Raw genomic sequence first — 25,374 nt, forward strand, 5'->3', positions numbered from 1 at the left:
GTAACAAGTTGTCATGTGACCAAGCGTGAGCGATTGAGAAACATGTTAAATGGCTTCAATGATGAACTAACCTTCTACTCTTGCCGCTGTACTTTGAATGTATGAAGTGTTACGTGAAGTAATTTGCTTCCAAGGTATAGAACAATGGACTTCTGCTGCTCAGATGATTGGCACAGATGTCCTCTTGACTCTTGTGAACTGGACAGCACGCTGTTATCTACGAGCACGCTGTTATCTATATTTAAATTAAACTAATTAAACTAAATTACTCAAAGACAACCCAACCGAACATTTCATACAAACCTGTGTAAAAAATTTCATCCACAACGATGATGATGGAGGTTCCCAGACTGTCCATCTTCCCCTTAAGAAGGAGCTACACCATGTGCAGCCATAAGGTAGTCTTGCAATCTTTTTTGTACTGGTATTTACGACATTCTCCCAATTTTTCCTCCCCAACATGTTCCACGGAATTCATATTTTTTAATTTTGTATTACTTCATCTTCAGGAAGTTGAAAAATACCCAAAGCTTCTGAGTATACTGTATACTATTCCTATTCTATGACTTCTGAAACTACTGAATTATTTGGCAGTCAATAAGAACCGTTTGGGAATGCAACTCCACAATTCGTGGTGTTCCATCCAACTCGGGAACCTTTTTTTAATGTGTCAAGTGCTGACCACTCATGGAAACAGTTTTCCCCCCTACTATTTTTAAGGAGTTTCTATAGAGAAATTGACTGGATTAGTGATTGTGTTTTCCACTAAATAAATAACATTTCAAGAGTTTGTTTTCAAAACGAGACATGGGCATTTTTTTTCAGATTTACGAAACTCGCGCCAAAATTATCCATTCGGAGCTGGATAATTTTGGCGCGAGTTTCGTAAATTTGAAAAAAAATGCCTATGTCTCGTTTTGAAAACAAACTTCATTTGTACACGTGGTGTCGGCATGGTGAGAAACTGGTTAGCAGAGTTTACAGTTCTGAGGACGTGGGTTCAAATCTGGTCTCACTTGTGTGGAGTTGGCATGTTCTCCCCATGCCTGTGTGGCTTTTCTCATGGGACTCTCCCTTTTCCCATTCCCAAAACATGTATGGTTTGTTAATGGATGGGGTTCTACGCCATCTTGTGTGTCATAGAGGCCAGAGAACACAGGTGATAGGTGAAGCGTGAAGTTTTTTTTCCATTGTTAATTTATCCGATTGGTCTAAGGGTGGTGGTGACATCATTGGAAACCTGTCCAATGGAGAATCATGATTGACCATAGGTGTGAATTGAAATGTGCCCTGCGATTAGCTGTTGACCAGTTTCTGGTTCTATATCAGCTTTCCCTGGTAAAAATTTTCTAAAGAATCTAAAGAATTTCTAAAGAACTATAGAACTTTAGGACCCAAGTCCTATAGAATTTTTATAGAAATTCTATTGTTCTGTAGAAATTCTATTGAAAATCCCCCCCAAAGTTCTATAGAACAACTTGTTCTGTACAAATTCTATAGATTTTTTTTAAGCAGGGTTACAACATGCACAATATAAAACTTGATGCAACAGAAGCCCTTTAATTAACTTTTGATCTTCTTGTTTATAGCAAGATGAGGGCGTCAGGCCTTTTAATTTCCTTCTGAGAGCTAAATTCCTGTTTAAAAAAACGGAACAAAAGAAAAAAAAAACATGACGGAATCAATTTTGAACATACTACAGCAATAATTACCAATCGCAGGGATATTGTTTTTCACGAAGTTGCTCTGAAAAGTATACAACAATTAAAATCGTCTTCCACTAAATGGTCGGAATTGTTTAAATATTTGGAATACTGTAGTCATATTTTATTCTTCTCGTTCTTGAGTCAATCGTTGTGTAATACTGCCACCTATCAGCCAAATAGGTAAAACATCTACGGCGGTTACTTCCGGGTCACGTCAGAGCCAACCTTTCCTCATTCCCAGCTTTATCTCTCACTTGTCTTCAACGTTCACAAATTCCCTTTTTGCAATGTACCACCAACCCGTATTGAAGAATCGGCGCTCGCTTTTAGAGCGGGCCGAGAAGTTCGTTTCCGACATTTATTTTACAGACTGCAACCTGCGAGGACGGTAGGCACACGTCGGACTTAAACTCGCCGTCTGTTGTCGCTAACTACGTCTAAATACAATAATACGACTGGTACTCTTTGTGCAGGTTATATGGAGAATCGCACCCACTGGAATCCCTCAGCTCAATTATGTCCTGCAAACGCATAACATTCTCAGAAGCCCAAACGCAGAACTTTAGTCCTTATAAAGTTGGAGATAAGTTTGGACCGACGTGAGTATTCAGATCACGTAACCCCCTTTAAAATGTTTTTTTTTTTTTTTTTTTTATGGTAACCGAAGGCCATAGCGACACAATGTCGACGTTAATTTTAGGTGGTGGACGTGTTGGTTTAAAGCAGCCCTGAAAATCCCTTCGTCCTGGAGAGGAAAAGAGGTTCATCTTCTGTGGGAAAGTGATGGAGAGGCGATGGTTTGGAGGGATGGGCAAGCAGTTCAGGTGAAGACAACGTTGTTCACTTCTAGATCTGTCTCGTGGCACATTGTAGTATTTTACTTCACTTGATCCGCAGGGTCTGACTAAAGAAGGTGAAAAGACGAGTTACATCCTTTCAGATTGTCTCACAGAGGAGGAGGCAGCAAACAGGTCAGTTGGCGACAGAAATGACATTTTGGAAGGTGATTCTCATTGTATTCTGTATCTTAAACAAATACATATAAAGATATAGGACATACAGTATAGCAGGCAGCAGATTTTTTTTTTCTTTTGAAGAAGAAAAAAATGATTTGTTTGATGCTCAGGTTAATTGGGCATAAAGGGGAAATCCAGTGCTTTACATGAACAGTGTATCCAATAGGTCATGTAATATGTACCCTATTTTGACAATGTGATGTTAAATCCTCTCTCATTTAATAGTGTTTTGAGAAGATTTTTATCGACAATTGAGAATTTTCATGGGCGCCGCCATTTTGGCGAGTCACATGACATACGTGTGCGTATGTGACGTGTACCATGCCGCAACAAAGGTTCGATTACACGGGACACCATTTATGCCCAGCGACAATTTCTCATATTTATCCTCCTCTGATGAAGAAATGGCAGTATTGGTTGATCGGGAAGAACAGATGAATACTTCCATACAGATTTCAACCTGTGGCTGTAATTAATGTTGAATATTCGGATGGTTCTTCGGGCGGAATGGAGCAGAGTGACTGCTCGGAGGCCTACGCGGGGGACATAAGTGCGTAAACAAAGGCCCCCCGCTTCTGGGTGGGGCTCCAGGATCCGTCAATAGAAGAGATCCATTAAAGCATCTCGACATGGTCAAATGATCTGCTGACATTTCTCCCCTGTTCAGTTCTTTTCCTATACACCGGTCAGTCATAGTAACAAAATCCGTACCCCTCCCCCGCAGAATGGGGCCGGATGCTTAATGTCCTTTAAAGTTTATTTTTACAACATTGCTTTACAGCACATCTCTTGGAGTCATACCATACGTTAAATATTTGAACAGTTGAGGGTATAGTCTGCATTTCGCCCGAAGTTAGCTGGGATACGCTCCAGCACTTCCAACACCCTTGTGAGGATAAGTGGCTTAAAAACGGGGGGTAAAAACATAGATCGTATGTGATAAACTCACAATGTCAGACTACAGTTGACGTCCTTTGTGAAACTTGCTCTTGTTTCCTTTCAGTGTGAGTGTCTATGTGGAGCTGGCCTGCAATGGATTTTTTGGAGCGGGTCAAGGGTCCATGATTGCAGCTCCAGACCCAAACAGAAACTTCTCCGTGCAGAAGGCAGAGCTGGTGGTGTTTAACAGAAATGTCAGGGAGCTGCTGACTGATTTTGAGATGCTGATTGACATTGTGAAGGTACAATTCATCATTTTTAAAGTGAAATCAGCCAAATTGCCAAAGAGTCAATATTTATTTTTTGGTGTTAGGAATTGGGCGAGAGTGAGCAGCGGAGCTTCCAGGCGCTTTTCACCGTCAATGAAATGGTTAACGTGAGCAACCCAGCTGATCCCAGCTCTTTCACCAAAGCCCGCGCTCTGGCTCACAAGTTCTTCAGCCAGCGCAACGGCCAAAGTCAACACACTGTCCATGCCATGGGCCACTGCCACATAGATTCAGGTCCCACATTTCTGCCATTTATTACTTTATTATGTCTTTGTAGTGGAGGCCCCGTAGCTCAGTGGTTAGAGCACTGGTTTGGTAAACCAGGGGTTGTGGGTTCGTATCCCACTGGGGCCTCCACTCCCTGAGAAGGGTTGCATCACGAAGGGCATCCGGCATAAAGGGTTAGGCATCTAGAATCTCGAACCGATTGGAAGATGAGATTAACGTTCCGGTTCTTCCAGAATCATTCTAATTTAAAAGCATTGGTTCCCATTTTTGACACCTAGTCCACCAACACTGAAGAAAAAGCGGCAAAAACAAATGAAGAACGCGCACAAAGACCTGCTTGTGTGTAGAGGTGGAAAAAAAGTGTCTTAACAAGGTTAAAATTGGGTTAAAAATGCCGCAACCACAACTCTCAACATTAATACCGCTCTGAGACGCGTCAATTGAAAAGTTATGACTTTTGTAAAGGTGATGCTTCCCATATTACTGTAATTTAGAGAGCGCACCAAATTATAAGCCTCACCCAGTACATTTGTAAAGGAAATATAATTTGGTACATACATATGTTGCAGCTGTGTACAACCCACATTGAAACACAAGATATTTACAAAGAAAGATGGGACACGGAAAGAGTTTTTAAAGTCTTAATACCTCATCTTATCTTAACATAGCAACAACCCGGTAGCACGAAGAGGGCTTGTTAAACAAAACAAAACATACCGGTTAAAAAAAAAAAAAACAGCCGCGGCAGCTACACAGTAGCAACACGGTAGCACAGCACTAACAGACCTGGTTAAAAAAAAAACACACACACCTAAATCATTGAGATGCGGCAGTAACACAGCAGAAACACACTAGTGCGGCGCTAACACTAGCGTGGCAGCTTTCAGAGATGTTCCTAGAAAAACAGCTAAGACAAGCCTGAGGACTGTAGAGAGTGAACTCAAACCAACCAAGATTGTCTTTTCGTGCACGGGACAGATGGAGGACACACTGCGAGAGTGCGCTACCTCAGACTGCCAAAGTGGTAGTCCCCGTCTGCTCTTTTTTATTGCATTCTCAGGTCAAAGGGTTCCGTGGTTACACAGTGAAAATGCTGACACAGATGGCTCCACCAACAGCACAAAAACACTAAGGTACATGTTTCTTTAAGGCCGCAAGAGTGTCCTGATAAACCCACAAGAGAAAAAGCAGGGCATTGTTTAAAGACATGTTTATGGCATTTGGGGGTATCCTCCTGCGGTAGAAGGCCGTTATCTCCTCCCAGTGTTGAGGAGTATTTGCTTAAGATCAGAAAGGAAACATGCTGAGGCCAGGATGGAGACATCGCTTCCCAGTGTTCAGGGGCATCAACTTGAGGTCGGCAGGGGGGCATCGCCTCCCAGGTGTCACTGGATCACACTTCAAGACACGCACGCAGCTCACAAAGAGAACAATTCAGACTAAGACTAACAGAAACAAACGCATGATAAAACAATCCTAACAGCAACTATAGTTGTAATGATATGGTTTTATCATGATAACTAACATAGTAATAACTTCTTTATCAACAGCGCTAACAGGGCCGGTAAAAAAAACAACGGTAAAATTCACTGAGACACTGTAGTAACACAGCAGCAACACGCTAGCACAGCACTGACGCTAGCACAGTGCTAACGCTAGCGCAGAGCTAAGAGGGCTGGACCAGTAAAAGTCACTTCCTCGGCACATATATTCCACTGGTCTGACCCTTACCTTTTCCACTCGAGTGCCCCCTTGCAGTCCTTAGAAAAAAATGCACAAATTAGCTGCATCACCGCATAAGCCGCAGTGTTCAAAGCGGGTCTTAGGCCGGAAATTACGCTAATATTTTTCACATTGTGTCCATAGCTTGGCTGTGGCCTTACGAAGAAAGCATTCGCAAGTGCGGTCGGAGCTGGGTGACCGCCATCCGCCTCATGGAAAAGAACCCACAGTTTGTTTTCACTTGTTCTCAGGTAAGTCTTTGGCCCAAATTGTATTCATTATCTGAGCAATGTACGCAGAATACGTATTTCTAATGAATCACTTACAGCCTAAGCCCTTTTACTGTCGTCCAGGCCCAGCAGTTTGATTGGGTGAAGAGCTGGTATCCAGGACTCTTCTCAGAGATTCAGCATTACGTCAAGACGGGACAGTTCGTCCCAGTCGGAGGCACGTGGGTGGAGATGGTGAAAGCCTGATCTTCAAAATAAATCATCGTGCACTTCAAGAAACGAGTGTCTAACTGAGTGTCGTCTGTCAGGATGGCAATCTCCCCTCAGGAGAATCCATGGTAAGGCAGTTTCTGGAGGGCCAGCGTTATTTTGAGCAAGAATTTGGGAAGAGGTGCAAAGAGGTAGGGAGATGATCTCAGTAATATGTGACGGACGCTTGGATCTCATCACTTTTTTGCGTTGGTTTAGTTCTGGCTTCCAGATACGTTTGGCTACTCAGCACAGCTACCTCAGATAATGCGGGGTTGTGGAATTTCCAATTTTTTAACACAGAAACTCAGCTGGAACCTCGTGAACACCTTCCCTGTAAGTTGAGGTTTGACCATTACAGTTTTTTTTTTTAAATAGTTTTGATGGCGGGGAAAAATGTTGACTCAAATGTCTGATTTCTAAAGCATAGCACATTTTTCTGGGAAGGACTTGATGGCTCCCAGGTCTTGACTCACTTCCCACCTGGAAATTCCTATGAGATGATGGGCAAGGTCCAAGACGTGAGTGACTTTTACAAACCCTTGTTTAGTCTGAGAGGAAATGTAGTTACAGATTTTCCTCTGCTTACATTTTTCTGGGTGGTTCCGTTCTGTCCACAGCTTGTTAAAACCGTCAAGCAGAACAAGGACAAAGGCCGGGCCAACCACAGCGCTGTGTTGTTTGGCTTCGGCGATGGTGGCGGCGGTCCCACGCAGTTGATGCTGGATAGACTCGGTCGGGTCCGGGACACAGATGGACTTCCCAAGTTAGTTCCTTTTCCTGAACATGAACTCAGCAGTTCACCGGTGGGACTGGGCAGAAACAAGTGCTAAGCCCGAACCCTTCCTAATAAACAAGCCGTGTTTTATTTCTGAACCACACCCTTGCTGCTTGAATACAAAAAATATATTATTCATTTCTATTGACGTCATTAAGGCATTGTTTTAAATTAACACCTAACGTTGGCTACTGCTCATTTCCGTCACTGCTTCCTGTCTGTCCTTTTAGGGTTCACATGTCCAGTCCTGACGAGCTCTTTTCTCAACTTTGGGCTGACTCAGATCTGCTGTGCACTTGGAACGGAGAACTTTTCCTTGAGCTGCACAATGGCACATACACTACACAGGCACAGGTACAGTGAAGAAAATAAGTATTTGAACACCATGCTATGCTATATTGCAAGTTCACCCTCTTGGAAATCATGGAGGGGTTTGAAATTTTCATCGTAGGTGCATGTCCACTGTGAGAGAGAGATAAGCTAAAAAGAAAAATCCAGAAATCACAATGTCGGATTTACTTGTGTAATACAGCTGCAAGTAAGTATTTGAACACCTGTCTATCAGCTAGAATTCTGACCCTCAAAGACCTGTGAGTCCGCCTTTAAAAGTCCACCTCCACTCTGTATTATCCTGAATCAGATGTATCTGTGTGAGGTCGTTTGCTGCATATAGACACCTGTCCACCCCATACAATCAGTAAGACTCAAACTTGTAACGTGGCCCAGACCAAAGACACCAGAGACAGAATTGTACAAGTGAACACGGCTGGAAAGGCCTACGGAGAAATTGCCAAGCAGCTTGGTGAAAAAAGGTCCACTGGAAGAAGCTAAACATGACTCTCAGTCAGAGTGGAGCCCCATGCAAGATATCACCTCATGGGGTCTCATTGATCCTTAGAAAGGTGAGGAATCAGCCCAGGACTGGACGACAGGACTTGGTCAATGACCTGAAAAGCACTGTGACCCCCGTTTCTAAGACGTCATGGTATGAAATCATGCATGGCACGGAAGGTTCCCCTGCTTATACCAGCACATGTCAAGGCCTGTCTTAAGTTTGCCAATGACCAATTGGATAATACAGAGGAGTCATGGGAGAAGGTTTTGTGGTCAGATGAGACCAAAATGGGACTTTGGGGTCATAATTCCACTAACCGTGTTTGGAGGAAGACGAATGATGAGTTCCATTCCAAGAACACCATCCCTACTGTGACGCATGGGGGTGGCAGCATAATCCCTTGGGGTTGTTTTTCTCCACTAGGGACAGGACGACTGCACTGTATTAAGGAGAGGATGACCGTGGCCATGTAGTGTGAGATTTCCCTCAAGCAGAGCATTGAAGATGGGTCATGGGTGGTTCTTTCAACATAACAATGACCCAAAGCACACAGCACGGAAAATGAAGGAGTGGCTCCGTAAGAAGCAAATCAAGGTTCTCCAGACCTGAACCCAATAGAAAATCTTTGGAGGGAGCTGAAAATCCGTGTTTCTCAGTGACAGCCCAGAAAACTGTCTGATCTAGATAAGATCTGTGTGGAGGAGTGGGACAAAATCCCTCCTGCAGTGTGTGCAAACCTGGTGAACAACTACAGGAAACGTTTGACCTCTGTAATTGCAAAAAAAGGCTACTGTACCAATATTAAAGTTGGTTTTCTCAGGTGTTCAAATACTTATTTGCAGCTCTATCACACAAATCATAAAAAAAAAAATCATACATTGTGATTTCTGGATTTTTCTTTTCAGATAATCTCTCTCACAGTGGACATGCACCTACGACGAAAATTTCAGACCCCTACATGATTTCTAAGTGTGAGAATTCGCAATATAGCAAGGTGTTCAAATACTTATTTTCTTCACTGTTGATCCATACACTATGTGAATTTTATATCGTGTTAAAAGCAAAAGCTTCTCAAAACAATGAAAAATGTGCCATTTTTCCAGATCAAGCGAGGTAACCGCCAGTGTGAAGCACTCCTACATGACATTGAGGTGGCCAGCAGCTTGGCACTGTATCAGGACAAAACTTTTCAGTATCCTGCGGTGGAGCTCCGGAAACTCTGGCGGTCAGGGTTCACTTAATTGAACTTTACTAAATAGATAACAGCTTTTGTTCTATTATTTAGATGTGTTATGATTGATGCTCCCTTGCAGGCTTTTGCTGCTAAACCAGTTCCACGATGTGATCCCTGGCAGCTGTATAGAGATGGTTGTGGAGGATGCACTGGGGTATTATGAAGGTATGCCAAATACAGTAAATTAAAGTGAAGGATTCAATGCATTTACTTGGACATTCTTTGTAAAACTTCTGTTGTATTTATGTATTGATAGAGCTAGACATTGCATTGGACAACAGAAAATTTGGTGGAATGCCCAAATATGGTGCATTCCATATTTATTTGCATATTGATACAATTAGTCTGCTCAAACACGCCTCTTATTTTGACACATTATTAACCAATTCAGAGTGTTGAAAATTGCTCGAGAACAAATCTACCGAAATTTCCCCCCTATAAGCGGCAACATTTTTCACACGCTTTCAACCCTGTGGCTTACGTGGTGGTGCAGCTAATTTGTGCATTTTTTCTAACGGCCGCAAGGGGGCACTCGAGCGGAAAAGGTAAGCGTGAGATCGGTGGAATATATGTGCTGAAGAAGTGACTTTTACCGGTATGTTTTTTTTTAACCGGCCCTGTTAGTGCGGCATTAGCACGGCGCTAGCGCTAGTGCGGTGGTGCTAGCATTAAACTCTCTGTGTACCGTGTTTCAATGTGAGTTTCAACGTGGGCACTTGCAGCTTTTACACAGGCTTATGTATAAACTAAATGGTATTTCCTTTACAAATGTACTGGGTGAGCCTTATAATAAGGTGTGCTCTGTAGGCCGGAAATTATGATATTATTAATTAGGTTTATGTAATTAATACTCAACGGTCTGAGAAGTGTTGTCAAGCTCTCTTCTCTTCCCTCCGCTGCAGGAACTATACGGCATTATGCCGTCTAAAGACGGAAATTCAGATTTGTTTTCCTAGACACGGACGAGTCGATCTATCTGCCAAATTTGAGAGTTACTTAGTAATAACAGTTAGGTGCATTCCTACCACCAATGCATCCTGCACTTATCCTTCAAGCTATGCCTATGACCCTGAAAAATGCACCTCCCCTTAAGTGTAAATGTTTTTTGGGCTACAGTGTGTCCTATTTCTGTACAATAAGCATGACTCTCATAGATATCAACAGAACTGGTGCTGCTCTCCTGGAAAATAGCCTTAGCGCCTTGGTGTCTAAGGGCAATGCCACAGCGGTCTTCAACTCCTTGCCCTGGGAGCGTCTTGAAGTCCTCCAGATACAAGAGGCCCCCGGTAAACATGGTTTAGGTATGTTTGATTCTGCGTTGTTACTCTTGTTCATGAAAGATTAGCTGTCTTAATTTTCACTTTCGTCTGTCGCATCACAGCTCTGGTGAGAGCTCCTAGCATCGGCGTAGCTGCTATTCAAGGCACAAAGCCTGTGACACCAGTCTGCGTTACTGTTCAGGTATATTGCATGACTATTACCGCACCTGGTTACAAGCCTCACCCAGTACATTTGTAAAGGAAATACCATTTGGCACATACATAGGCCGCAGCTGTGTAAAAGCCGCAAGTGCCCACATCAAAACCCACATTGAAACATGAGATATTTACAAAGAAAGACAGTACACAGAGAGTTTAACGCTAGCGGCGCGCTAACAGGGCCGATTAAAAAAAAAAAAAAAAAAACATACTGGTAAAAATCACTGAGACGCGCCAATAACACGCTAGCACAGCGCTAACAGGGCCAGACCGGTAAAATTCACTTCCTCGGCACATATATTCCACCGGTCTCACTCTTATCCTTTCCGCTCGAGTGCCCCCTTGCGGCTGTTAGAAAAAATGCACAAATTAGCCGCATCACCGCAAAAACCGCAGGGTTGAAAGCGTGTGAAAAAAGTTGCGGCTTATTGGCTGAAAATTACAGTACATGTAGTTTGCTGCATCTGGTGTAAGGAGGTTTCTTGTCAAGTGTGGAGGTCTGAACAGTTTTTGCTCCAAGCAACATTGTGAGTGATAGAAAAAGTCAGATGGGTTACTTATCCTTGTCAAAATATCTACTGTTCTCTTTTGTATTCATATCTGTGCAGCAAATTGTTCTCAAAGTTCTGAGGTTCGGGGTTCAAACCTCAGCGCGTGCCTTGCTGTGTGGAGTTTGTATTTTCTCCCCGGGCATGTGTTGTTTTTTTTCTGGGCATTGCGGCTTCCTCCCACATTCCAAAAACATGCATGCGAGGTTAATTGAAGAAGAAATTGCCTCTAGGTATGAATGATTGTCTTTTTTGCCCTGCCATTGGCTGGCGACCAGTCTGCGGTGTGTCCCAGTTCTTGCACAATGCAATTGTAAATGAGGACTAGTGGGGTCGAAAATGGATGGACGGATAAATAGTAGAAGAACACGCCTAACCAAGTTGCCGTGTCTCGTTGCAGGCTGACGACAGTGTCCTGATGGAAAACGGAATCGTACGGACTGTTGTAAACAAAGATGGAACACTGACATCGTTGCATTTGATCACTGCAAACAGGTACTCCGCTAATATAGTCAATCAGTTGTTTACTCCCATGAAAGGAACAATATGGAATAATATTACCTTTCAACAACAGCTTCAAAAACATCACTATTATGTCAAAAGTACACACTGGTTGGATTGTATGTGTGTTAATGGTAACATTCCTATCTGCTAACTCCTTCTGGGACCCAGAAGTTGTTCTCAAACTGCCGTATTAAGAAGCAGATCTGAAGTGAGAAAGAAGTCCTTTATTGGGCAATGAGGAGTGATGATTGAGCATCAAGCAGACTCCAGAGAGGAGCTACAGAATACGTGAGAAATGTCCGTTTCCTTTGCGGAAGTCTTTTACTTCCTGGACTGGGTCACAGCTGGATTGTGAACGGAGTCGGACATCAAATAAAAATAGTCACTTGACAAGATTTCCAGATCACCGCAGAGTGTCAATTTGCCGTTTGTTTAGAATCGTCACCTCAACCTGAGAACAAAGCATCAAGAATTTTGAAAATCAGACAAAAAATAGCCTTTCTGGAAAATGTAAAATATGGACAAAAATGCCTAAATTACAGTCGAGCAGTGTAACTTGCTAACTTTTCTCAACATATCTGTGATTCTTTGGGTCCGATCAGCTGACAAGTTTCAGGTAAAAGTAACCTCCATGAATCTTGTACGTGCGGAGTTCTCAAAGTCGTCTACTCGGAATAACCGCCACGTGGCACGGGGTAAATTTCCCTAAAAACTCAACTTAGATTTGATCAATTTTGATACTATTTATGAGAAGAGTAGCATGGACAATCTAATAATTTACGCTAATAATCATTTTTTTTATGGTAATATATTAATGTTGGATTGTAGAGGTGTTTTGTGTGTTGGTCATATTTTAGCTTCAGGTTTTAGCCCTTGTGTTAATTAATAAAATGGGACTTGAAAGCAACTTTACTTACAGTAGGGGGCGCTTTGGAGCAAAACAAAACCAAGGGCACTTCAAGCTAAGTTTAGGCTCTTACGATGCTGTTTCAGGGAAGCAATGACGGATGACTGCAGCGGTAACCAGTTTGTCATATTTGATGATGTACCGCTGTACTGGGACGCTTGGGATGTGATGGATTACCATCTTCAGACAAGGTTCGAGTCATTGCTGTTACACCCAATTTGGCTGCATCATTCTCAGTGACCTCAAAACGTAAATGGATCCACCCTCGCCGCAGGAAGGCGGTGGTGGATGTGCTGCAGCCTGCCCACGTGCTGTCGTCACATGAACTCAGAGGAAGCGTCAGATTCACGCTAAGGATCAGTGACAAGAGCACAGTCACGCAGGAGATAGTGATGGACGCCATGTGTCCCTACATTAAGTTCAACACGCAGGTATGCTCTTATTGGACATCGATGGACTTGAAGCCGACATTTGGGAACCCTACAGGATGCCCATTTAAGTTTTGTTATAATTTGGCAAACTTTAACCGTCCATGTCTGCATAAATGTCTTGTCCCATGAACAAATTGGCCAAAACATGGATGTCTTTCATACTCCATCTTATAGTTACTATGTCTGGATATCCCATTTTATTGACAGATTGTGCTTTTTCTCGGGTCAGACCCATTATCTTGTGCTCTACGTAACAAAACATATTTCATTAGCATACACTGGTAGCCTTCCCAGTTATTATTTGACTTCTAAAGCCGTCACTGTCAGAGAATGTTTTAAGATGATGACAACCACATAAAATAGATCATATCTTAAAATCTGCTTTTGTCATCCATTTTGAAATTGTAGAGAGACTTTTTAGACACAGTGCATACCAGGGGTGCCCAAACTTTTTCACCCTAAGATCTACTTTTCAAGCAGCCGACCGACGATGTGGGTGATGATGATGCTCCCAAACCGTTTTAAGGTTAATGTTATATTGCCTCCTATATTTAAAATACATAATTAGCTTTTTGTGCACTGTTTGGGGTACAGTGCACTTGTGCACTTCTTCCTGGATCAGGCTGTGCCAAGGTGGAATTTTAAAATGACACACCATCTCATCCTGTACTTTTTACTTTGGCTTCAGACCAGACCTTTCCCACTCGGGAAAGAGAAAATCTCATCCAGTTGAACCCCTTTTTCTTCGATTATTTACATACTCCGACAGTCATTGCATCTTAAAACGACAGCATTTCTTCTTTAACTTTCTCTAATTATTTTAGAAAGTAAACAATAAGCAGCACGTCTAGCTCGTCTTTGCTCTACGTGGCCCAGACTTTGTTGCTAACTAAAGCAGCGGTGGTGGACGGTGTAATTATAAAACACATTGATGGGCTGCGTAAGTAGTGTAACATTTGTAATTATGAGTGCACGTCTTAAAGAGCGGGGATGGGGGGCGGGTGTAAGGTAATTTAGGAATAAGTGTGCAGAGCAGCGGTCGTTGTCAGAGAACGTTCCGTGTGCTGCCTAAAAGAAACCAGTGGCTTCTTTTCATTTTTTACAGTACGTATCGTATGTACCATTGGATGTAACAAGCAGTCATCCCTCACTCATTGAATAACATTGCAAAATGCCACAAACTGAATAGCTGTATGTTATACTTTCAATTTGCAGTGGATTTTTTTTTTGCGCACAATGCACAATATCTGCGGATAGACTGCAGTTTAGAGGGAACATTGGCTGACTTTTTTTTTTTTTTTTTGGGCACGCTGTCCTGCAATTGACCAAGACAGCCTCGCGATCGACCACGCATTGAGCACCCACACATAGTCATCTTAGAAACACTGTTATTTATCTGTTCCCAGGTGAACTGGGCTGAATCGCACAAGTTTTTGAAGGTTGAATTCCCAGTGCGAGTGCGCAGCCCCAACGCAACATATGAGATCCAGTTTGGACATCTGCAGAGACCCACGCACAGGAATACATCGTGGGACTGGGCCAGATTTGAAGTATAGTGCACATAGATGACAAACGCATCGTGACATACAACATTACTCTGACAGGACGTAAAAATGGGATAAAGTATTGGCCTTGTGACAAGTTGGAAGCATACAATTGTACATTGTCTTGGTAAAATGAATTAATATTCAATCCAACTCCCCTGATTGAAGAATTAACCAGCTAGGAAAGTTGTCCTAACACCTTTGTAGATAAACCATGACAAAACACTACAAGTCGTGCCACCCACGTATGCAGAAATGTGGTCCTTCTCTTCCCAGGTTTGGGGTCACAAATGGGCCGATTTGTCAGAGCACAATTTTGGAGTTGCTCTGCTCAATGACTGCAAATACGGCTATTCGGTCCATAAGAACACAATGACGCTCTCTCTGTGAGGCCACACACAATTTTTAAAAAAAATCATGCTTGCAGTCTCGTTTGTATGATGCTCTTTCATCTTTCTCTCAGGTTGAGGGCACCGAAGGCTCCAGATGCCAACGCTGATATGGGGACACATCGTTTCACCTATGCAGTCATGCCACACGCAGGTTTTTTTCTTTTTTCTTTTTGAATGTTGTTCTTTAAAGCTTTCGGGTTAACATTTTGCATCATAGGCTCCTTCCAAGATGCCGGGGTCATCCAATGTGCATACAACCTCAACTTCCCTCTGAGGTTAACGCCGTGCTTCCCGGAAACGGCCCCGCGGAGTGCCTTTTCCGTCAGCCCCGCTGGCGTTATCCTGGAGACAGTAAAACAGGTTTTTAATATGAATGATTCATTTAATCTTCAACGTGTGCTGTGATTAGTGAGTGGTCGGCCCGCTGATTGTCACGTAAACACAACAGGCTGAGGACAGAAAAGGAGCCCTTGTGGTCAGACTGTATGAGGCTCACGGCGGCGGCGTGATGGCAACCCTCTCCTCAACGCTTTCTGTCAAGGAGGCCTGGCAGTAAGTGACCTCAGATGGCTTTCTACCATTTTTAAATACATAATAGAAGTACAGATATGTTTAATACTGTGCTTTCCCTTCCAGTTGTGATCTTCTAGAGCAAATTGACACTGCTCAGCCTGCACACGTGACTGCAGATGGAATCACTCTGAATTTCAGCCCTTTTCAAGTCAGATCAGTTCTGCTTGTTGTTGATGCATAATGGACATGAAAAAAATATGTAATTTTGCATCATACTTCAATTATTCCAATGATAACTGTGAAAAATGTTACCATGTCATCAAATAATGACAGCAATGCTAAGTAAGCTCGATTTGCAGGCTGTTAGGTGCAATATGGCTAACTTACCAAATTACTAATGAGTGACAGGATAAAGCTGCAATCAAATGTGCGCATGAATTGTGTAATTATTCATTGTACTGTATTTAAAATATTCCAGTGATGAACTTTTGTTAAAATTTTTTTATTAAAATATAAAGGAATAAAAGGAGTATTTCAAAAGTGATGTCTTCCTTTTTGTTTTGACTTATTGTCTTGCCAGTCTACTGCTACGCCTCTGAGGATCTGCAAAAACAAAAAAGAAAGTGATAAGCTTACAATATTTGAATAGTTCTAAAATGTCCTTTAGAGGAGCTTAACCTTCTGCTGGCTTTTTATTGTCTGTCGTTTTCCTTTGCGCAGGTGATTCGTGCTTTACAGTTTTGCGGGGTGTGGCTTTTTTTAGGGGCACATCCTTTTGTATCTTGGCCGTTTTGATTTCCTTTTTGACACTTTTCTTCTTCCCTGTGCTTTCAGATTGTGTCCTAGCACCCTGTGGTGTAAAAAAAAACAACAACAAAACAAGCATTGCGTTCGTAAATTGAGTCACTTCCAATCAAAAAACTCAAGCTGTTGGATCATACCTTTTTCTTGTTATCATCATGATCCTCGTCCTTTTTTGTTCTCTTTTTCACCTTTGGTGATTTAGAATCTGGTGAATGAGAAACACGCAGCACGTGGAGATTTCTCTGGCTTGCCTTTTTTGCTATGTCAGATTATTTACCTTTAGGAGCCATGGGACCTGGATCGCCCTAGGAAAATAAAAAAAATATTTTCCCATAGTATCACAGATGTGACAAATTGTGCAGAATAGGCCATGTGATTACCTACTTTGAACCACATAGTCCTGCCATTGTGATCTCGTATCGACTTCATTCCATCCACATCGTAACACTGTAGCCAGGCCACAAAGTCAGAGTAGTCGGCCTTCTCCGGATCGTAGCCTTTCCCACCTGCAGTGTAAATAACAAAAGAGCGTTTTTGTTCTGCTTGAAGATCAACTTCTTAATCCTGATAAGAGTCACTCTAAATCAGAGAGTGACGTCATTCTAGCCCACCTAAATGGACCACCTCCAGTGGAACTGTGTGACACAGCCTTAGTAGGTCAACGCTCTCATTTTTCACTGTGATCTTTTCAGCTGTCTTCACAGTCTAGAGCACACAAATGGACATTGTTAGATGGAGAAGCATTGAAAGGGGAATTCCGGTCTATGAATAATGTATCCTATAGGTCATGTAATATGTACTCTATCTTGACAATGTGATGTTAAATCCTCTCTCATTTATTAGTGTTTTGAGAAGATTTTTATTGACGATTACGAATTTTCAGGGGCGCTGCCATTTTCGTGAGTCACATGACCTATGTGGGCGGATGTGACGTGTTACGTGCCGTTCCAAACACTCGATTACATGGGACACCATTATGCCCAGCGCTGATTTCTGAGATTTATCCTCATCTGATGAAGAAATAGCAGTATCGGTTGATCTGGAAGACGGAGGAATACTTCCATACAAATTTGAGCCTGTGGCTGTAAATAATGTTGAATTTTAGGATGGTTCTTTGGACGGGAATGACGCGGAGTCTGACCGGGGTTCGGCGGGAAGCAAGCTCACGGCTCCGCTGCTCAGCGGCATTATTTACAGCCACAGGTTCAAATCTGTATGGAAGTATTCCTCCGTCTTCCCGATCTACCGATACTGCTATTCCTTCATCATGTAATCGAGAATTAGTAACAGCACATAACACGTCACATCCACGCACGTAGGGCATGTGACTCGCAAAAATGGCAACGCCCCTAAAAGTTTGTAATTGTCGATAAAAATCTTCTCAAAACATTATTAAATGAGAGACGATTTAACATCACATTGTCAAGATAGAGTACATATTATATGACCTATTGGATATATTGTTCATGCAAACCACCGGAATTCCCCTTTTAACATTTGGCATCAATCCATCCATTTCCTGTTCCGCTTTATCATCCCGTGGGTCGGCGGGGCGTGCTGGAGCCTATTTTTTTGGGCCGAGCACCCATAGAAAACCCACACAGGCACGGGGAGAACATGTAAACTTCTCATGGCTGGGGCCCGGGTTTTGAACCCATGTCCTCAGAACTGTGAGGCAGATGTGTGAACCAGTCGTGCACCGTTTCACTGCATCGTGGAAAGAAAATGTTTCTCTGCTGGAGTTCACCTTTTTGTTCAAGGTCTCAATCGTCCCAGGCTTCTCCTCTTTGCAAGCATCCTCTGACTCTAGGCCTTCGAGTACAGTGCGGGCAGGAACGAAAGGCGGGATATTTAACCTACAAACATATTTACACATTTATACAGTGGTGCTGCAGAACTGCATTACATTGACATACCCAAATAATGCTATTGTGTGGGGGTTTTTTTTCTAGATGCAGCCCATCCTTCTTTACCTGTAAAGGATTTCAGCCCTGAGATAGTTGCCGATGCCGTTGAAGTACTTTTGGTTGAGCAGGACTTCACAGATGGGCCTGTCGAAGGCGCGGTCCGACAGCTTAGACACCACATTCTCCCTGCAAAGTCATTATTGACCTGTCAAGTGAGGCGATGACCTTTTCAGGTCTGACATTTCCAGTGAAAAGCATCTCTCGCGAACCTGAAGCTTTTGTACTCAAACATGATGCAGGGACCTCTGTGAGGCTGCCAGCTTCCGTGCGGCTGCCAGCTGCCAAACCTGCGTGCGTCCACATAGCTGAGCACTCTCCGAGGCTTCTCTTTGGTATAAAAGCACAGATGGGCATGCTTGGGCAGCTCGGCCTCCGCGGTGAAGCGGAAAAAGCCCGACATGCCAAAGCGAAAGACAATGTCCATTGGCTGCTGTGTCTTTAGGCCCTTTGTGTCATCACACTTTATCGGAGACAGCGTGAGCTTCACTTCCTTCCCTCTGGAAGCGCAGCTGATGCGGTACTCCTCGCAGGCGAAGTCGACGTCGGGATTTTTGCTGACCGCTGACTTTGTGACCGGCCCAGCAAACAGCACGCCCTCGCACATTTTGTTGACAAAAAGACTGGCCAGGTGCAGCTCCGGTCCCTCGGGCATCCTTGTTGGAACGCGCTCGGCTGTTATGCAACTGCAAAGAAACATTGGTCAGCCATGCTGCACTGATCTCCTTATGACAGGAGAACTTCACTGCATACTATTAAGAGACATTTCTAATACAATAGTGATTTAGCTAAATGACTGTGGGAAAATATCCATCCATCCATCCATTATCTACCACTTTTCTGGGTCAGGTCACGGGGGAAGTAGCTTCAACAGGGATACCCAGACGTCCCTTTCCCCAGTCACTTCTTCCAGGTCTTCCGGAGAGATCCCGAGGTGTTCCCAAGCCAGCCGAGGGGCATAGTCTCTCCAGCGTGTCCTGGGTCATCCTCGGGGTCTCTTTCCGGTGGGACATGCCGGGAACACCTCACCAGGGAGGTGTCCGGGAGGCATCCGAATCAGATGCCCAAGTCACATCATCTGGCTCCTCTGAATGCGGAAGAGCAGCGGCTCGACACTGAGCCCCTCTGCGATGACCGAGCTTGTCACCCTATCTCTGAGGAAGGAGGAAACTCATTTCGACAGCGTGTATCCGGAATCTTGTTCTTTCGGTCACGACCCATCGCTCATGCCCAAATGTGAGGGTAGGAACATAGATCGACTGGTAAATCGAGAGCTTCGCCTTTCGACTCACCTCCCTCTTTACCACAACGGACCAATACAAAGTCTGCATCACTGCAGACGCTGCACCGATCCAACTGTCGCTCTCCCGCTCCATTCTTCCCTCACTCGTGAACAGGAGCCCAAGATACTTGAACTGGTCCTCTTGTGGAAGGATCTCATCCCCGACCCGGAGAGGGCACGCCACCCTTTTCCGACTGAGGGCCATAGCCTCGGATTTGTAAGTGCTGATTTTCATCCCAGCCGCTTCACGCTCGGCTGCGAACTGCTCCAGTGAGCGTTGGGAAACACGGCTTGATGAAGCCAACAGAACCACATCCCCTGGAAAGAGCAGGGATGCGATGCTGAGGCCACCAAACCGGACACCCTCTACGCCAAGGCTGAACAAAATCGGTGGCAAAGGGCAGCCTTGGCGGAGTCCAACTTATACTTAAACACTGACAGCGGTCGTACGGGACCGAACAGCTCGTATCAGGGGGTTCGGTACCCCATACTCCCGAAGAACCCCATACAGGACTCCCCGAGGGACACGGTTGAATGCCTTCTCTAAGTCCACAAAACACATGTAGACTGGTTGGGCAATCTCCGATGCACCCTGAAGGATCCTGCCGAGGGTGTAGAGCTGGTCCACTGTTCCACGGCTGGGGGAAAATATTCACTATTAATATAATAGTAACGTAGATCTATAGAGCAAGTCTCGCACAAAGTCAGCCCAGATAAGCATATCCGCGACCCAAGCGAAGATTAAGTAGCTATTGTATTTATAAGAGATGCAGTGAACCAAATTTCCTTGATCGGTTAAATGGAAATTAAGGCTCAACTGAATATTTATTTTTATTATTATGATAAAACTTAATAGATCTGACTGTTAATATTTAACATTGAATCAACTGTGCCCCTGCTGTTTCCAGCCAAGTCCTGCACTTCCTTTTGCCTCGATAACTTCAAGACACGATCCATTTGTTATTGTTAACGATCAATGAATTGATTAGGACACGCCCACGCTCAGTGTCACTGTGATGCAACAACTGCACACCACTCCCAACTAAAATCACAACACGGTCGTTAAATGAGTCTCCTTCACACCGTGTCGAATCAAATTGGGAGTACAATTTTTGGATGTCATTAGATTGTTCATATATATATATATATATATATATATATATATATATATTTTTTTTTTTTTTTAAGTTAGAAGAGCTTGCCATTTTAACATCTTATGTTTCAGTGTGATTAAACTACATTCACCGACATTTCTCTAAATATTATTTACGTTTGTGATACGAACGCCCAATGATCACCAATGTGATTATGATGGATTATAATGCCAGAAAGAGCCCTTCCAGGCATGAACTCTGTCAACATTTATGCATTCATAGACCATAAGGCGTAAAATGCATCATGTCCATACGCGTAAATCGTGCAAGGAAGGGTCAAAGATTCGACAGGTTGTTAAAAAAGGTCGCAAATTAGTAGTTTTGTCCACGTTAAATGTGCACGAGTTTAAATAACTTACCACCGAACCAAGAAAGAAGGTTACGTCACCGCTGCTGCAAACTAACTTTATTCAAAGAACAATTCTCATAACATGAGCGTTCTATAACTGCTCTTGAGTCCGAGGCTTCTTCTCCCTCAGCACGCTTGTTACCAAACTTGTTTTGCAACGTTACCGCCAACGAGGCTTGAAATATCGCGAGATCTCCGCGGTAAAGCCTTTCGTCCCCGTTTTCATTCTATTTTTCACAAAAATCACAGGTACGTGTCTTATTAACATTATGTTACTATTTATTCGAAAACTAATGTATTAACCGAGCGATAAGCGCAAACACGCCTCGCAATGCATCATGGGATATGTTGTCATGACGGAATGACATTTTAGCCATTTGAAGATAAAAACGTTTAATATAACGTCACATGATATACAGTACTTTCCAAGTAATATATTCAATATTTTTGTTAAAATTATACTATGAATGCAAAAAATACAGCTAAATATTAGTTCAAGGAACATTTAATCATAGAAATCCCCCTGCCCCCTTCTTCCCCCCCCAAAAAATGTAATCTGCCATTTGTCTGATTTTGAAGTCAAGAAGGCAGGATTTGATTCTCTTGGTCATTGTAAAGCATTCATCATAGCCTGGGCTTGCTTGAGCTCTGAAAGAAAAGCACCCAAAACAGAATAATTATGACATTGCTTGCAAACAGATTTGGAATTTGTTGCAGGGCAAACCTGAAAGCAAGACTCTGAACTTGTCGGCAGAAACCGAGACGAGAGTGCTTTCCGAGACGCCCGACTCGGCCCCTTGGGCCTGCAGCTTCAGCTGAACGACCGCTTGGTTGACCTCCTTCATCTCGCTGGAGCTGAGAGTGTAGTCCACACGCCAGGAGACCGCCTCCAGTCGGCCCACTGAAATTCACCGTAGAGACGGTTTGTTTGCGCACTTTATCGGGAGGCAGCCGTCGTCACCAAGACTTCATCGTCGCTGACACTCACATCGCAAGCTGCTCTCTCTCAATTTTTCTTGCACTGCAGAATGTTTATCTTCGTATGACTTGCACAGCGCCATTGTGTGTTCTGAAATAATTATCAGAGTATAAATGATATAGAGGTACATCTATATTAATAATAATAATAATGTTGCAGAAAACCTGCTTATTTCTGTAGCTGAATTTGAAAAGTAGAACTACTCATAGGGAGTCAATAAAATACTGAGAATAAATCTTCAAAAAGGACGTTTCAAGCAGTTTAATGTAAATCTAAACATCAAACAGAAAATTACATTTATTTATGACAACCACATCATTTTGTCATTAAGATGACTAGCTTAATGCTAATACACAATGGAAAACACCATAGATGGGCTCACAGATGGCATCCAAGTGGAGGTCTTTCTGGAACAGCTATTTGAACACAAATGATGCAGCAACACATCTAAACAGACAAAAATCCTCAAGGCATAAATCCGTTATCCTTGGTGAAAAATGACTAATAGTACTGAGTCACTTGCACTTGTCACTGAGTAAAATGTCTTCCTTTGGCTGCATGACTGCATTAATATGCCACCCAGTTGGCTAGTTCACACACACCATAAGTGGCCTCAATTAGTTAACTTCTTTTTTACCTCTCTGCTTGTCCCGTTAGGGGTCACCACAGTGTGTCATCTTTTTCCATCTAAGCCTATCTTGTAGATCTTCCTCTCTAACACCCTCAGTCTTCATGTCCTCCCTGACTACATCCATCAACCTTTTCTTTGGTCTTCCTCTCGCCCTTTTGCCTGGCAGCTCCAGCCTCAGCACCCTTCCACCCAATATACTCACTCTCGCCTCTGAACATGTCCAAACTACCGAAGTCTGCTTTCTCTAACCTTGTCTCCAAAACACCCAACTTTGGCTGTCCCTCTAATGAGCTCATTTCCAATTAGTTACCGAACTAATAAGCACAAACTTTTACATTTTATTCCTTTTGCTTTTCAGTTATCTTGCTTAGTCACTCGAACACATTGCTCACTATCTTAGATATAGATCTAGTAATATTAATAGTATAATCAGTTCCCTTTAGGAAAAAAATAAATACATTAAAAATAAATATATATATATATATATATATATATATATATATACACACACACACACACACACACACACACCACACACACACACAGTCACTCAACTTTTGAAAAATGTACAGGTGTGGTCAGTCATGCTCGCAGATAAAGTTGTGGGTGTGATTAGGGATGGCCTTAAAATAACTTACTGGATTAACATAACTGTAAATTAAAAAAAACAAATACATAACTAAAATAGAAAAGTAAAATTTCAAACTCAGAAATGATCATTTCAAATTATTTTAGTAGAACATGATATAAAATGGCATTTAAAAATTTTCATCAATGAAAATTCTTGATCTGACAAACTGGATCTGAATAAAAGTGAAATGCACTGGCCTATCAAGGAATAAACACGAACGGTCTATACACGCAATGTTTTGAAAATGCTTAAAGTTTAGTTCAACATAATCGCCGTCCGCGGCAACATTGTAAACAAACATTCCTGTTGGCAATCGTGACCTATTGTTGTGGGGGGGGGGGCACGCATCACGGGACTGCCGCAAATAGGAGGCCGGCTTGGTAGAACGCGCCTTTGTGTGCATGCGCTCGAGGTATTGGCCACACCTGAATCAAGCGACGAGGTGGATGATAGTCTGTTTGTTTTTTTACGCCGTCACACCGCCTCACGATCAACGCAATGAACACCCCTGGTGTAACTGAATTTCCTTTGGCATGGCTCATGATGTTGATGACTTTCGACGTAAATGCGATCGCATTACATGAAGCAGTTCTGAACATGCGATTTTGTACATGCTCCGTAGATGCTCAATACGGTTAATTTGCATTTCCTGTTTCCGGATGAATACCGGTTGGAGCAGGCTTGTTTGGCTAACAACGTTTATGAAATAAACACGTAAATTAATGGCAAGACCACACAAAATAAGCGACGTCTCGCGAGAATGCGAGGGGGGGGGCGTTACTCTTATTAGTAGTAGCGCCTCAACATGGCTACGCTCGTGAAAAGAAAACAACGAACTCAAACGCATGTTCGTCCAATGTTGTCAACTAATATCCGGAATAATTTTAGGCAATTTTTCCTCACTTTAACAGAGCTATTTTCATGAAAATTAAAAAATCCGGAATTCCGGGAAAATCCGGAGAACTTTCATCCCTGAGCCACTAAAGTTGTCACCTTCAGTATCGGAGTTGAGAGCCTCAGAAAGTCACCGTCAAACATGAGTTACCGGTGAAGTTGTGTTGTTCTCCTCACGTAGCAGTCCAGCCTTTTAATCAGTTTTTGTATGCATATGTACCCTCTGATCAGGGTCAAGGAGACCAACCTTTAGGCAGGCCGAGCTGCTGCAGTTCACTGGACAACGACTCACTGTCGACATCGTGCTTCGCCGCGCTGGACAAAATGAAGCTGAGCACGGCCACGCTGGCTTTTATGTCTCCACTGTCTGCAAAAGGAATTGTCACAATATCACATTTTGTCACAGCAAATGATGATAACGAGCCCATCAGAATCGTTGAGTAAACGCATGAGTGCAACATTTTCACATGGGAGGAAACTTACCAAACTTTGCATCAGCTGTAAGCTTTGTGATTTTGTCATACTACAACAAAAGTTGAGAGTGAGTTCTCATTGGGGGTGGTGTCAAGGAACCTCAAAGAAATAAATAAAACTTACATCAATCCCCTCCTCGAGGAGACCTTTTAGTACTTGAGCACAAAGGAGTTTCATCTTGACACTAGACTGCCATATCGAAGAGGAGGGTAAAAACATGCTTATTTAAAACCAACTGAAGATGTCATTGGGCAAAACCGGAAGTACTTACAATCTTCGCCAGCGTGCTGATTTCGGCAAGCACCCAATCGGGGCAGTCTAAATCTCCACAGAATCGGAAACGCTAAGGAGAGAAAAAGCATCACTTGAGCGAGAAGCCAGTAGCAAAGCACAAGCTCATGCTACGAGCCACGAGTTTAGCCGATGAGCGACAATATATGAGGACACAAATATGAGCAAACGCAGCTTCGCTCGTTCACAGAGGTTTTCCTGGATACATTGTATTGCAGTAATTGCCCAATATACGTTAAAATAATCGAAGTTGTGTTTACCATGGCTGGCGTACGGCTCAGACAAAAGGCGGAAGTAAACAGGAAGTGTATCTTTCACCGGGGAAGCTCATTGGATCATTTGAAGTGGGCGCGGCCAACCCTACTAAACCTCATTTTCATTTTTCCTGCATGCTGCCA

At 43.1% G+C, this 25,374-nt stretch overlaps 3 protein-coding genes across 4 annotated transcripts; 1 reads left to right on the plus strand and 2 right to left on the minus strand.

Annotated features, from left to right (window-relative positions):
- The first annotated feature begins 1,874 nt into the window (after nucleotides 1-1,874).
- On the plus strand, nucleotides 1,875-15,785 carry man2c1 (mannosidase, alpha, class 2C, member 1). Of its 2 annotated transcripts, XM_061821500.1 has the most exons (26): nucleotides 1,878-2,094; nucleotides 2,180-2,305; nucleotides 2,407-2,530; nucleotides 2,604-2,677; nucleotides 3,726-3,903; nucleotides 3,975-4,164; nucleotides 6,025-6,131; nucleotides 6,234-6,344; nucleotides 6,419-6,511; nucleotides 6,579-6,695; nucleotides 6,785-6,880; nucleotides 6,980-7,125; nucleotides 7,368-7,491; nucleotides 9,076-9,197; nucleotides 9,286-9,371; nucleotides 10,361-10,507; nucleotides 10,588-10,667; nucleotides 11,633-11,727; nucleotides 12,730-12,834; nucleotides 12,918-13,074; nucleotides 14,481-14,624; nucleotides 14,895-15,004; nucleotides 15,082-15,161; nucleotides 15,228-15,370; nucleotides 15,459-15,562; nucleotides 15,647-15,785. In XM_061821500.1, exons 1-26 carry the CDS (start codon nucleotides 1,994-1,996, stop codon nucleotides 15,762-15,764), a joined length of 3,078 nt encoding a protein of 1,025 aa, XP_061677484.1. In that variant the 5' UTR covers nucleotides 1,878-1,993; the 3' UTR covers nucleotides 15,765-15,785. The 2 variants fall into 2 exon arrangements, 1 of the variants encoding a protein (XP_061677484.1); XR_009795237.1 differs by lacking the exons at nucleotides 14,895-15,004; nucleotides 15,082-15,161; nucleotides 15,228-15,370; nucleotides 15,459-15,562; nucleotides 15,647-15,785 and adding an exon at nucleotides 13,483-13,600 and having other exon boundaries at nucleotides 1,875-2,094; nucleotides 14,481-14,617.
- A 219-nt stretch (nucleotides 15,786-16,004) lies between these two features.
- neil1 (nei-like DNA glycosylase 1) lies at nucleotides 16,005-21,366 on the minus strand. The gene is made up of 10 exons (XM_061821503.1): nucleotides 21,087-21,366; nucleotides 18,504-18,977; nucleotides 18,301-18,420; nucleotides 18,075-18,183; nucleotides 16,939-17,032; nucleotides 16,712-16,833; nucleotides 16,605-16,632; nucleotides 16,465-16,532; nucleotides 16,202-16,373; nucleotides 16,005-16,126 (listed from the first exon to the last, which is right to left on the minus strand). The coding sequence occupies exons 2-10, from the start codon at nucleotides 18,944-18,946 to the stop codon at nucleotides 16,089-16,091; spliced, it is 1,194 nt and encodes a 397-aa protein (XP_061677487.1). The 5' UTR covers nucleotides 18,947-18,977; nucleotides 21,087-21,366; the 3' UTR covers nucleotides 16,005-16,088.
- A 156-nt stretch (nucleotides 21,367-21,522) lies between these two features.
- On the minus strand, nucleotides 21,523-25,374 carry commd4 (COMM domain containing 4). The gene is made up of 8 exons (XM_061821504.1): nucleotides 25,237-25,374; nucleotides 24,957-25,028; nucleotides 24,809-24,874; nucleotides 24,695-24,734; nucleotides 24,459-24,578; nucleotides 22,065-22,145; nucleotides 21,801-21,977; nucleotides 21,523-21,724 (listed from the first exon to the last, which is right to left on the minus strand). Exons 1-8 carry the CDS (start codon nucleotides 25,237-25,239, stop codon nucleotides 21,684-21,686), a joined length of 600 nt encoding a protein of 199 aa, XP_061677488.1. The 5' UTR covers nucleotides 25,240-25,374; the 3' UTR covers nucleotides 21,523-21,683.

The sequence above is a fragment of the Syngnathoides biaculeatus genome, chromosome 6, assembly GCF_019802595.1.
Source record: "Syngnathoides biaculeatus isolate LvHL_M chromosome 6, ASM1980259v1, whole genome shotgun sequence".
Lineage (NCBI taxonomy): Eukaryota > Metazoa > Chordata > Actinopteri > Syngnathiformes > Syngnathidae > Syngnathoides > Syngnathoides biaculeatus.

What these genes read in the sequence shown, in the direction of transcription:
- man2c1 (XM_061821500.1), top strand. Translation starts at nt 1,994, where the DNA reads ATGTACCACCAACCCGTATTGAAGAATCGGCGCTCGCTTTTAGAGCGG. An exon ending in GACACAGATGGACTTCCCAA is followed by an intron (nt 7,126 to 7,367) that starts GTTAGTTCCTTT and finishes CTGTCCTTTTAG; the next exon opens with GGTTCACATGTCCAGTCCTG. An exon ending in TCCTGGAGACAGTAAAACAG is followed by an intron (nt 15,371 to 15,458) that starts GTTTTTAATATG and finishes TAAACACAACAG; the next exon opens with GCTGAGGACAGAAAAGGAGC.
- neil1 (XM_061821503.1), bottom strand. Translation starts at nt 18,946, where the DNA reads ATGCCCGAGGGACCGGAGCTGCACCTGGCCAGTCTTTTTGTCAACAAA. An exon ending in GCAGGACTATGTGGTTCAAA is followed by an intron (nt 16,633 to 16,711) that starts GTAGGTAATCAC and finishes TTATTTTCCTAG; the next exon opens with GGCGATCCAGGTCCCATGGC. An exon ending in ATGATGATAACAAGAAAAAG is followed by an intron (nt 16,374 to 16,464) that starts GTATGATCCAAC and finishes TTTACACCACAG; the next exon opens with GGTGCTAGGACACAATCTGA.
- commd4 (XM_061821504.1), bottom strand. An exon ending in TCCTCGAGGAGGGGATTGAT is followed by an intron (nt 24,735 to 24,808) that starts GTAAGTTTTATT and finishes CTTTTGTTGTAG; the next exon opens with TATGACAAAATCACAAAGCT. An exon ending in TACAGCTGATGCAAAGTTTG is followed by an intron (nt 24,579 to 24,694) that starts GTAAGTTTCCTC and finishes TTCCTTTTGCAG; the next exon opens with ACAGTGGAGACATAAAAGCC.